This window comes from Habropoda laboriosa, unplaced genomic scaffold, assembly GCF_001263275.1.
Source record: "Habropoda laboriosa isolate 0110345459 unplaced genomic scaffold, ASM126327v1 scaffold212, whole genome shotgun sequence".
In the NCBI taxonomy this organism is placed as follows: Eukaryota; Metazoa; Arthropoda; class Insecta; order Hymenoptera; family Apidae; genus Habropoda; species Habropoda laboriosa.
The window spans coordinates 4199420-4212997 of record NW_017100509.1 but is presented as its reverse complement, the minus strand read 5'-3'; the positions used below and the strand labels follow the sequence as shown (position 1 = coordinate 4212997).

The following is a 13578-nucleotide window of genomic DNA, read 5'->3' as shown; positions in this document are numbered from 1 at the left end:
AGGCACGTGGCCGGCACGCGGATCGCGTCCCTTTTTAACTAGCACTGGGCATCATCGCAAGGGCTGAAACGTGTGCTTTGAGACACCTCCTTTTATCCGTTCTCGTAAACGTTTCTGCCCTCGTTTCACAGGACAACCATTAATGCGTGTTTAATCGTTGTTGGAAAACCAGCAAACAATTAATGTTTCTAGGTTTCGAGAGCAGATCGAACGTAACGAGTTAACTTCGAATTTAGACCTGTGATAGGAAAGTACGAAATATCGAACTTATTCAGAATTTCACGAATAACCAGATATTTCATTCGCACTTTGCTAATATCTTCTAAATGTATTTGAACAATTTCAAACTACAGTAAACTTGGAAGAGCAGCAAATATAACGATTAATGTCTCGAAAACAGACCGAACCTTACGAATTAACTTCGAATTTAGAACTGTGATAAGGAAGTACGAAATTTCGAATTTATCCAGAATTATCAAATGTTCGATCAACAACTTTTTTTTAACATTTTCCTGAAACTGTTGTAACGCAACGACGGATTTAACCGTGAGAGGTGGGACCGCAGAAAAGAAACACACTTGACAGGCTTCCTCCTGCATAGGAGAACTATTAACATCGCGACACAACGTGGACGCGCGTGGAGAACAATTGAGAAACGGCCTCTAGCCACCGATCGTCACTTATTGGTGACGTACGCGCGCATCGAAGCCCCGTATCGCAATCGGGTCCCATTTCTAACAGAAACTAATAATAATTTCAACAATAACAAGCTACTCTAACGTTAATTATATCAAACGTATCGAAAGTTCCGAATTGCTGTAGTTGTACCTAATTTTGATCACCTACGATATTTTATCGAAGACAAAAATAATACAAAGGACGTCTTATTCCTCGAAAGCTTAATTGTCGAAGAGTAAGTTAAAAGCTTAAGTATCGCACAACCTAATGACATGTTTTAAAAACGTTTTCAACGAAAGTGTGAAAAGATATTCCACAATGATATTTCTTGCTAGCTAAAAAGAAAATGAAATTTTCGCGCCACTGTAGATATTCTCGTAGCGTGAACGATAATCGATAATGGAACTGTTATGTTGTCCCAAACAAAGTCCATTATTCTAATTCATTATCCGCGCTTCGGAAAATTCCCGTCCTAAATTCTCGACAGCGAGCGAAACTCGTTCGTCGTTCGAAGCTAGACGTCGCATAATTAACGCTTAGATAAAAATATGTCGCGGCCTATTGCGCAATGTAACCCTGGAGTGTGTGCATCGCACACTTGCAGTGTTTTTCTTTCTTTTTCCTTTTCTAAGCGAATCGCGTCAGTCGAAACGTGTTTCTGCTAATAGTTTCCATGGCGTTTCGATAAAAGAAGCCTTGACTGATAATCGCGCTTAATCGCTCGAGAATTATAAGAAACAACGCACCGACGAGCATCGAATTCTGATAGACTGGCGAAAAATCAAGCGATGTAAATGCCATATGAAATAACGAATGGAAGGAAACCACGGTTTCCTTTCTGCAAGTTTTCACGTCGATTAGTGGCCGAGGACAGCAAACACAACCCTGTGTTCGATTAGATATATTGTAGGTTAGAAGTGATAATGTTGCAGCAATTATTAGCGATTGGTGTTACTGAAATGTGATAAGCAAAAGAGATTGGTTTTTAGAAATTCAAGGTGCAATATGTTGCAACCTTCTTGAATTGTTCCTTCAACTAAACTTTGTCTAGTGTTAATTTTTGTTAATATTATTATGATATATTTTTATTAATCTAATGTTCTTTTTTTTTTTAATTTTGTCTAATTGCTTAATTTTGAAATTACCAAGCAGTGATAACTTCAGTTTTATCTCTAAGTTTCACCTGCACAACAAACAATCTAGTTTCTTCTATTTTCAAACAAGCTTCGGGGAAAGTATGTCACGTTTAAATATTCTCTGCTTTACATTTAATTTTTTGTTAATTAGTTTAGCAAAAGTTGACGAAATCTTGCACAGCATCGATCATTTTTCTTTCGACATACTTACACTGCCGGCCAAATGTTTGGAATCACTGTGCATTACAAGTTATAGAAAAATTTCCAGAAGAAAGTTAGCAATTTTAAAAATACTTCAGCAAATTTTTCCTCGTTCAACTAAATCGAAATAAGGCTATCGATCTCCACATCAATTTCAAATCTACAAAAAATTAGCAGCAAATTCAATATTGACGTGAATTAGCAGGTGATTCGAAACTTTTGACCGGCAGTGTATATTGTGGAAGATACATTTCTGAAAAATACAAATCTTCTCGAAAAATTGTAAATTCCGTTCTATAGTCTGAGTCGCTGATAACCCAACTTAGTGGTTGATACGACTTGAATAAATAAATTTTAAAAAAAGATACAGTTCTAAGGAACACACGCTTCGAATTTTGCGGCGTTCTCTTTTGGTTCTCGATATACGCGAATTTGTAAACTGTACTTATTTCGAAATTCGTAGCGAAACTAAGCAATAATCCTCAAGTGTGAATAAAATATTTAAAAATAGAAAAAAAAAACACTGTGCAGGATATTTAGCAAAATTTTAGTTTAACGTCATTTCGATTACCATGAGAGCGTATTGCGTGTGATTCTTTCTTTGAAATCGGCAAGTAAAATTGTAGCCTAATAATCCTTTAGGATATTAAGCAGAAGTTGGGGCTAAATAATGGTTACACACGGTTATCAATTGTTTGTCGGAGTTTGCTATGGCGAAACCTCGTCGCATTAATAATTCCCGTGGGAGATATGACACGCTTCATCGTCACTACATACAAAATGTCCACCCTTTTCTTACCTCTATAGCTAGAACGTACGGGATTTTCTTCCTGATTTGATAAGCAAAATCTCCGTTGATTTTCCGATTTGTTTATATATCCTTGTAATATCCTTTACCCTTGGAAAGTAGCGTAAACGGGATATACTCAGTAGGTAACTATCAGTTGATACGAAATGTTCCGTGCAAATTTTTTTACAATTCAAGATGAACATTCCGCGGAGAAAGGAAACGAATGTTTAGATTTATACGCAAATAAAAAAATATACGCGTGATACGATCAACCGAAAGTAAAATTAAATGGTAACTTTGTATTAAATTCTTTTCCTCTACTCTGAGGATAAAGAAAACGACCGCTTAAATTAAAGCTGTACGTGTGGTACAATCAACCAAAAGTTTAATTAAACGGTAACTTTGTATTAGTAAATTAACGTTAAAATGAAATTGTAACATTATCTGTATTATCCGAAAAATTCGTGTCATTTCAGACATTATGCTTTTCTTACTTTATTCTCGGTCGGTAAAAAATCATTGCACCTGAGAAACGTATTTTCCTCGAAACACATTTCGAGTATAATTTTTGTGTGGGTTAATTAGATACGAATTTTGCACCGTTTGCCAAAAATTTTGCCTAACCTAACCAAGCTCGCTTTTGTCACGTGTTATGCAAGTTTCGGAAAGGAATTGATGCAACTGAAATTGCAAGAAGCAATTATGCGTTTCGTAGAAAAGATGTATCGAATCGTACGTTAGAAAACAGCTTGATCGATTTAGTTGGGATAATTACTGTTTGACAAACAAAGAATGTTCACGACAGCTGGACGAGGTAGATAATAGTGTTATAATTTCAATACTCAGGTGCGCACAATTGCTAGCCAATAGAGCATTATAAAATCAACTGTACATCGTAATCTGAAAAGACTTGGAAAAAAAAAATGCGCGACTTCCCTTGCATAATTTTACATCTGTCGTATTCGTCGAATAGTGTACAGTTAGCTTGTTATTACTTCAGATAGTTGCAACGCTGCATATTAAACGAGGGCTTCGAAGACAATTGCTTAAAAATATATTTAGCAATTTTTTTAATTGAAACGATCGAAAATTGTACGATCTATAAAAAAATATCGAGTTATTACCTAAAAAATGAAAAGAAATCGTAAAAAGAGATCTTCTGTTTGTGGAATAAAATATAAATTGAAAATGACGAACTGCAATTCTCTGATTTATTTAAATTACAAGACATTCGTAATTTCAAATATCGATCGAATTGTAAAGATGGCTCGAAAGTGCGATGACATTTTTGTTAACCAACGTGAAACTTCAACAGAATAAGAAGAGAATCACTTTGATAGAAAAGAAGAAAAGCTTTCTTGTAATGATTTAAAATAGGAATTGGTAGTAAATGAAAGAAAGCGGTAGAACAGGAAGTAGAGATCTAAGAAATGTTATCGACGAAGTTTTGCGTACGATGGTTTTTCTGGATAGGCGCATATTACGGGAAATTGCATAGTGTAGCTTGTACTTTGAACGTAGTAAGTATCCTCTGATGTAGCAACAGTTGATGAAACATCACTTTATATTTCGATCGAAAATTTCCATCGAAAATACTAACACAGTTACTACACTAATCTGTGACATCGATCTACCGTTAGCAGATGGTATTTTATTGTTGCTTCTCCTCCCTTAGTTTTTGAAGAACAAACGTTGTCTTCAAAGTTTAAACAGCTAACCAGCAAATACACCCTGTATGTAGATATTAGGTCATTCCACAAGTTTGCGCTGTGATCGAAAAATATTTTTAAGGAAAACCCGAGGAAATTTTATAGCGACGACATAATAGGAATAATTTATGAGGCGAGAAAGCGCTTTCTTTTTTTTTTTATTTTTAATGGTTTCCTGGAAATATTGATCTTTCCTTCGTTTCAACGGAAATCCAGAGAAATTTTATAGCGACGACACAACGATCTTACCAAAAATAGGAAAAAATTGTGGAACGAGAAGGACCTTGCGTTTTTTATTTTCATCTTTAATGGTTCCTTGGAAATATTGATCTTTCCTTCATTTCAACGAAAATCCAGAGAAATTTTATAGCGGCGACACAAAATAGGAAAAAATTGTGAAACAAGAAAGCGCTCCCTTTTTTTTTTCAAATTTAACGGTTTGCTGGAAATATCGATCTCTCCCTGATTTCCCCAAAGAAACCTTACAGCAACGACATAATAGCAAAAATTTGTGAAACGAGAAGTAGGTTACATTTCTCTATTAAATTCAACGATTCATCAGAAATATCGACGAAACTCCTAAAATTCCACACAAACTCACGGGATGACCTAATACATTATACAAAGCGATCGAGAGATGCCGTAGGAGGACACGAATCGGATTAGCCCCGCTATTCCTCAGCCAGCTTCGGTCCCCGGAATTCACGCGACGCCATTACGTGAAGTTCATTAAGCGACCGCTGTATAATTAAACAGGCGAGCTGCTACCAAAACACACGCACACGTGTCGGCACACACGGAGCCGCGCGTATCCAGTACTATCATTAAAATCGGCCACGAAGTAAACGTTTCAGACGGTAAATATTTAAGTCGGCCGGTAAGGGCTCGGTAATGAGAGTCGAGATGGATCGATATATGGACAGGTACACGCAGAAAAGGACGGGAGAGCGAGCGAGTTCGTCGGTCGCCGACACTTTTAATAAATATTACCCATCAGCTGAAATTGCTTCCCCATTTCGTCCCTCCTTTAATACGCGTTTACGCAATGGTAACTCTATCGTAAGTGATTCCCTCGATCGCCGCACTCTTTGTCCATTCCTTTCTCCCATTTTGGACGCGGCGCGTGCGACCACCGATCCACAAACGAATGCTCCAACGAAAATAGAAACGTGCAAATGTCGGTTGCATCGATAGACAGGGAACTTTCGTGTTTCTCGACCGACGATAGGAGAGAAGTCTTCGGTTTATCTCGATCTACGCGTGATCTATCCAAAGCCGATTCTAATTTAATAGAAAAGTAGTTGAGAAACCGGTAATCGATGCAGCGCAATTTTTATAAAGTTTCTTTAGTGTGTTAAAATTACTTCGGGTCAAGATAATGTTTAAAATATGGATTTTCCTTGTACAATGCGTTCTCGTTATCAGTGTGGCGTAAGTAGATAAGGCGCAGTTGTTTGCGAAATTAAGTTGAAATTGTAAAATGAGATTCTCTCGCGTAAAATGTCACTTTTGGAGAAATCAAATTTCTCGACAAATGAAAAAAAAATTGAACGCTGTTTTAACGAACCGATCTCTGTTTACCTAGATTTTCCATCAAATTCAGAATTGGTTTAAAATTCGAATTAATTAGTTTTCGAGAACTGTGTTTCCGAGGAATTCCGGAATATATTTCTTTCGGAAACATTAAGAAACTCGTGGGAGAATTAAATACGTAGATCGATAGTGTACCCCGCGATGCCGTGCAATCGGCGCTCGTTAGATGGCATCGATACGCGTGACGTCACCTTGCGTTGTGATATTTCTTTTTGTCGTGATAACGCGAGCGTCTGTCGCGTGTGCGTGGCTTCAGTTGTCCGTATTATTTAGTAGCAAACGCATTTCGGCGGTGATACGCTGTCTACGACGAGAAATCACGGATCGTGATAGCAGCGCGAGCTGTAGTTATGCGATTTTTGTAAATTTTCAAACGTTTCTCCTCCAACTCGAGTTACTTAAATCATTGACCTTTTCGTTTCCTTTAAAAAATCTACGCGATAATTCGATAGATACCGATCACTCGTAAGTGAAGTGCAGAAACATTTGGGCAAACAGAATGATTACATTTTTTCGCCAGTTCTTTTTTGCCTCGGTTCTGATTGCCGATGCAACGTTGTGTTTATCATGTAGTCACCTGTTTAAATTGAAGAATAATTAGCATCACAGCAGAGATAGGTGCACAGTGATATTAAATTGGAATAATTAGGCGTGAAATTTGGAGATTTCAATGCTAGTCCCCCAATTTGACTAATTGAAGAATTGCATAATTACCTAATAATTAGCATGAAACTGTGTGTACACTACCTGCCAATTTATAGTAATATTGAATCTGGTACTAATTCTTTGTTGATTTGAAATTGACGTGGAGGGGAAATTCGTTGGAAAATTATTATAAATGCTACCATTTTTGGGGAATCTTTGTGCAACTTGCAATGCACAGTGATTCCAAACATTTGGCCAGTAGTGTATATCAAAACTGTGCAAGTGACAGTTCGTTTGATATGTTTTAATTTCCCTATTCGTTATTTAGCAATTGTCCTAAAATGTTGCTTCAAACAAAAATAACAAAAGCATCACGATCGTTCCGAATAAACGACTCCTTAATCAAGCAAATCAGATTAGATGGAACAAATAGAGGATCAATCAGCGTTATTCGCCGTGTTTATTTCTGAATCGTCTCGTTTTAAACAAACTTTTTTCAAAGCAAGAAACGAGACACAAAAAGACACGTTGCACCTTCGTTCGCTGAAGAAGACATGGAAAATTTTTCGTGTCGTGACACTTTCACTTAGCAAACTGAAAATGGCAAATTGTCCTTACATCCGGACGAGTGAACTTTCCAAAGGCGGTGCACTTCCGGTGCAACAAGCCGTTCCTCTAATATGCATACCAGAGCGCTTTTGTTCGCCGTAGAATTGGACGAAGCATTTCTGTGATCGAAATACAAAAATACGAGTGATTCGATGCCATAGTTTCTCGAAAATTTCTCTTATAAATTCTTCTGTTTGAAAAAAGAAACGCTGGTTGAAGCAGCAAGTGATATGCCCACGTTTCGCGTTATTTAAATTAAATTTAAGATCAAGTTTATTTACAAAGTTACAATTTTCATTCGAATAAACGCGCATTTACCAAATTCAGATTTACTTAATCTAAATGATCCAATCTAAGAGTTTATACAAACACGTATCTTCGTGAACGTGTAACTGCTTTATTAGAAAGAGGCAACGTCCGCGTTATTTTACACTGTACTACTGCCAAACCGTGGCAACTACCGTATTTTTCGGACCATAAGACGCTCCTTTTTACATAGAAAAATCCACTTAAAATTGGAGCGCGTCTTACGGTCCGAAGGTAACGTTAAAATACTGTATCTATTAGATTAATGGGTTAAATAAATGGTGTTCACTGTGAATTCTCTTAAGGGGGTCTTCCAGTGTGACGGCCGTCCTTTTAGGCCTTCTTTGCTAATTTATTACAGAAGTACGGTAACAGTTATCAACACGAGCTTTATTCCTATGTATTTACTTGTCCTTGAAGAATCGTTACAAATTTTGTTTGTTGAAAAGTAATTAAATATGACTGCTGTGGAACACGTCAAACAGGAGCATGAAAAAATAAAGTAGGTCCATGGTTGCCATGATTTGAGCTGTTCTGCGTATCAGAAATAAAAAAATCCAATTGATTCTTATTTAGTGTGCATGTCGCTATGATCGGTAGTAGAGTAAAAAGAAAATATTGCAAATTAAAAAAATGGCGGCACTTTGAATGCGAAGTATCGATTTTTTCGACTTTTTTCGTCTCAGAGGCTCTAAAAATCAGAAAAATATACATTTTGGCGTAATTCTACTACCGACCATAGCCACACATGTTCTGCAGACATGTGCAAAATTTCAGTTCGATTGGTTCAGTAGTTTTTGCCAGATCGTGGCAACCATTTCAGAAAACATGGTTCCGAGAAAAACGCGTTTAAAGTTTTCAGTGCAATTTACAGTGCAATTTAGATTCTCCCTTGATGTGTCACACTAAACGAGCTATAACTTGGTTATTTTATTGAATACAACTATAAAACATCAGGAGTACATTCTTAAAGAGTTGCACTTTCGATATATGCAAAAAAATAAAAGTCGATTTTTCGAAACCGTCGCACTAGAAGATCCCCTTAAACATATTTTATTTTCTTTGGCGCGGAAGGGCGTCTTAACGCTTAGAAAATCGCAGTCGAAGTGAAATTGAAAAACTCGTAAGGGCACGACAGAAAGTCTGTTGTCCACCTGAGAAAAAGAGAGCCTTTTTACCCAGGTCCCTTAGGTAGAAACAGTTACAGGCCTGTGGGTCCGATGACGTCTGGTCTGTTATATTATTTTCACTAGCAGTGTTTCTCATAACACAATTCATTTTTGCTTACTGGCTGACGCATTATTACTAGTAAATAATCGAACAGTATCTTTATACTGTGTCGAAGCTATTAGAGAAGTTCGAACGGTGACATTAACGAGATGAGTGATCGAATTATTTGAACAATAAATAAATTAACACGTTCGTCGCCACGTCTCCCATATTTAACACGCTTCCGTCGCTACGTCACCCAGATCTGGCAGATATGGGTGACGTTCTTCTTCGTCAAGTTAAGTAGGATTTCACAAGTAATTTATAAAAATCCATATAACACTGTATTATACTATACATTAATTTATATTTAAAATAATTCGTTAAAACAATTGGAACACATTTCTGGTAATTTTGGACAATTGGGACAATATGTTGTCCCGCTTCCTGGCGTTCGAGAGTTTGTCTCCTCTTCTGGTAACATAGAACGCAAATTCCAGCTAATCGCTCTGTTTACGTTGTTGCGCTCCGACTATCGGATTTGGGCCCCGCGAGAAACTCGACCGATTCACGCTGGGCGACGAACGTGTTAAGTAAGAATTTGAAAATATCATTGTATACCTAATAAAATATTCTTTCCTGAAAATCGTCCGATAAATTTGGGGTGCGTCTGATGGTCCGAAAAATACGGTACTTAAAATATCTACTCTTCGATTGGTCGTGGTAGCATTATTTGTCTAACTCAAGTTGTACAACTCCCTACATCCGTGAACCTGTAATTGGTGTTAAAAAATCGCGTTCTAAGGTTGCACATTCGCGATGGTTAATTTACGCGCGAAATCGGTTCGATAATAACCGCTCGACCGGAAAATGCTCGCAGACAACCATCTTTCATTAGTTATAAAAGGGTTACGTAGACCGAAAGCCGAGCGAACAATTACGATAATGGTATTTTCCTTGCGTCGTCCTAGGCGATGACACAAACGAACCGGCGCGTCGCGGCGCTTGCGATAATAAGGCGTCATCGTCGTAGAGTTCTACCATTGTCCGTATTTATAGCGAGGACGATAATCCCGACAACGTATCGATGCAAATCGATTGCAAGCAATATGTTTATGAGTAGTCCATGAAACGAATGGTTTTCTGTCTATTCTACTTAGTCTACCTTGTCTTCGCTCTGTTATCCTTTTTTCTATACTTTAGTCGTTCTATCTCGTCTTCATTCTGTTATCCTTTATTTCTGCACTCTGCTCGTTCTGTCGTGTCTTCACTCTGCTTTCCATTGTCACTCTTCATCCTCTAATACGTGTAAGGAATGTTTTCCCTTTATTCTGCATATTCTATCTCGTCCTCGCTCTATTATCCTTCTTTCTGCACTCTACTCATACTGTCGTGTCTTCATTCTACTTTTCATTGTGGAACTTAATTTTCATTCTTTATCCTGTAATATATGTTTCGTCTTCACTCTATCACTCTTCTTTTTCCACTTTAGCTTTTATTGTCGAACTTAATTTTGACATGAATATGGAAAAATTTGTTAGAGGTCTAAATAGCGAAAGACCGAATCTCTAATTTCATCCATTTAGCAAACTGTAATTTACTACTCCTCTCTAGCGGAAAGACCTTCGAGTGCAAAGGGTTAAAGATATTTCGTTCGCATCGAATGAATTTCCCGTCACTCGTTAAGCACGATTCGATTCGTCGAGGTTTTTGCGATACACCTGCCCCATTTCTACGATTTTTATTACTGAGGCTTTGAATTGTAAGCTGTGTCCTTATGGAGAAAGGAATCTGACGTTTTGTAAACATTACAGCTCACTTCGTCAAGGTTCGTGAAACACACTGATAACGCACTGTTTATTATGGAACTCTGACGAAGTGAGCTGCAATGTTTACGAAACGTCTGAATTTTTCCATAAGGACACGGTTTACACCCGAAAAAATAATAATTATTAGGCTCCGGGGCCGTGAAAGCCTTAGATCTTCGATTCTACACAATTTTGGCGCGTTTCTTTTCCGCTTTTCCATCTTACTGCTCTCCTCTTTGTCTTCTCACACGCCAAAATTTCATACTGAAAGGCAAATTACGAAGAGAATCGAGGGAGAGAAGAGCTATAGGTAGAGCTAACGGTGAGGAGAATTCTTTTTTCCTCGCGAGTTTATATACCTCGAGATAAATATCGCGCGATCGCGGCTGACGTCCCTTCGGAGGAAAATTAATTTCTTCTCGATAGAATCTTAACGACAATTGACCTCCCGCGGTACATGGCTTACGTATGAGCCATTTTATCAGCGTTTTGCAATCGTTCCACTGTTTATTTGGAATTTTCAAGATAAAAGAAGAGAGGTGGACGAGCTGTTTGCATGGATTATCGAACGATGATCGCTAGACGGCCATTCGAGGACTTTCCGAACGATTTTTTCCACTTATCAGTAGACCGATCCGCATAAAAGATCGTTCTTGAACCCGGTCGATAATAGTTACGGGGCAAATATTTAAGTTTCCTGGAGTTTCTTGCGTGGTTCGCGGCTAAAGCTTCGCGAACGCTGAACTTAATAACCACAGTGTTTGAAATACCGCGTACAAACGAGTCACTCATTGATATCTAGCCAAATGTGTTTAAAACGACCAATTAAAATGTAGTTACAGTGATAAATATAGATTATTAGGTCATTTTGAAAATTCCCGCGTTTTCAAGCGGTTCATTTGAAAAAAAGAAAAAAGAAAGAAAGAACGTAACTCCGTTGAAATTAATTTCCGTAATGTTCGATACACTTTTGTCAACGTATCGCAAGGAGCGTTAATTCCGCGTATATAAAAATCCGACGAAAAGAGACCTCCGTAGATAATAAATATCGATGAAATTAATTTGTTTGTTCAGCGGTAGAAACAGCGAACATTCGTTTTCCCTTCTTTCACGTTCGATGCGCTTTGAAATTTGACGACAAAAGGAAAAAAAATGCCGCAACGGAGAGAACTTTGCGTCGTCGTTGATGTAAACAGATTGTTCGAACCGTCGGCGACAAACATTTCGCCACGATTTATAGGTTGATTCAGGTGCGCTCGGTTCACCTTGACTCATTATTCCAAATTGTATTCTGCCCCTTTCCTCCTTCGTTAATCGAATTTGCAACCTGCTTCGCGTTTGTTGTTATAACGTGATGTTTGATGTTATGATTAATCCGCAAGGTATCTTGCGATTTTTGTTGCCAGAAATGCAACACCTGCAGCTTCTGTTAAACTCCATTATTGGTTGGCCTTGTCGCAACGACTTTTGCTTAGATACTTAGATAACTTTATTTCTCTTTTTATTTACGAATGGGAATATGAATACATTTCTTTTGGACTTTAATAGTTTTGTAATGCCCGATTAGATTTACATAGTTCACGTTCAATAAGTGAGTTTACATCTGACCTTTTCACATTAACCCCTTAACATATGACAACGCGTCGGACACGTGGCAGAGGTTCTGGCGAAGGTGTGACAAAAATCGTTCTATTGGTAAGAAAAATTCATTGTGATCCGAACTTTCGTTTGAATTTCTAAGGCTGAGGATTACGAAGTGTAATTAATTTGTGACAGATCAGTTTTTGTTACCTGATACAGTACTGAAATAGAAAATGGCTGACGCTTAGATGCGTAGTCGGAAAAGAAATCATAGGTTAAGGGGTTAATACGCTTTCTCACATAATTACATACTCGATCATAGAACTACAACAGCGTGACTCTCAGTTACCCAAAGTTTTCCTTGACTTCCTCTGAAGAGTATTTTCCAAAAATCTGTCGTTGATCACATTGCAACAATCCAACTAGTGCCAATTAGCATTCTTCCGGATGTCCATAGACCACAATTTCAACAGCTACTTAACAAAACACACGGAATTTCTGTTTCAGGTGAGAAACCGCACAAGTGCGTAGTGTGCGGCAAAGCGTTCTCTCAGAGCAGCAATTTGATCACGCACATGCGTAAGCACACCGGCTACAAACCGTTCCAGTGCGGCCTCTGCGACAAGGCGTTCCAGAGAAAAGTCGATCTACGACGACACCGAGAGGGGCAACATCCAGCCGCCCCTGCGCTCGACTATCGTTCCCTCCAGCTATCCTCACAGCCCGCCAACATCAAACACTCGCCACCACTGCAGTCAGCCTCCGCTTATCACATGATACCCGTGCCCGGTAACAGTTGAGATTCTCCTTCGATTTCCTTCTTTTCACTCATAACCTGCCCGGAACTTCCTTCGAATCATTCACCGTGTGCCTGTCGTTTGCCGTTTCCTGAGGAGTGTCGCTGAAAACGCGATCGACCAATTCGTAATCTGTCCGAAATACACGAATCCAGAATAGAGGTTGAGTCGATGAGTAGACGGTGTGTGTATTAGAAGTGTTGCAATTGGATAGGAGAAATGTATACTCGATGGTTGATTTAACCTTGGCACGGTCCTCGGGTCTTTTTTGACCCGCCGCTTTTTTATTCTTCTAACTTTTACTGTCGTCGAGTTTATATTCCCTTAACGTTACATTCAAAGTTTACTGCCTAACAGTTGTTACAAACTTTTGTCTTCGGGCCTTTTCACCCAGAAATCAGTCTTCTACAACCATAAAAATATTGGTAATCTCAGCGATCACGGTTCTGTGAAAACAGCTTAAACAGAGAAACGAAGCCAAAAATCTTATTTTAGGTGAACAGTATCGATTCATCG

The 13578-nt window shown here is 38.3% G+C and overlaps 1 protein-coding gene across 1 annotated transcript in view; it reads left to right on the top strand.

Moving 5' to 3' along the window:
• Positions 1 to 13065, top strand: part of LOC108576193 (zinc finger protein 787-like) — a 41308-nt gene extending 28243 nt beyond the window's left edge. Inside the window, exon 6 of the mRNA XM_017939138.1 lies at positions 12773 to 13065. Within this exon, the coding sequence (XP_017794627.1) occupies positions 12773 to 13065 (293 nt within the window). The remainder of the gene's footprint in view (positions 1 to 12772) is intronic.
• The last annotated feature ends 513 nt before the right edge of the window (positions 13066 to 13578 follow it).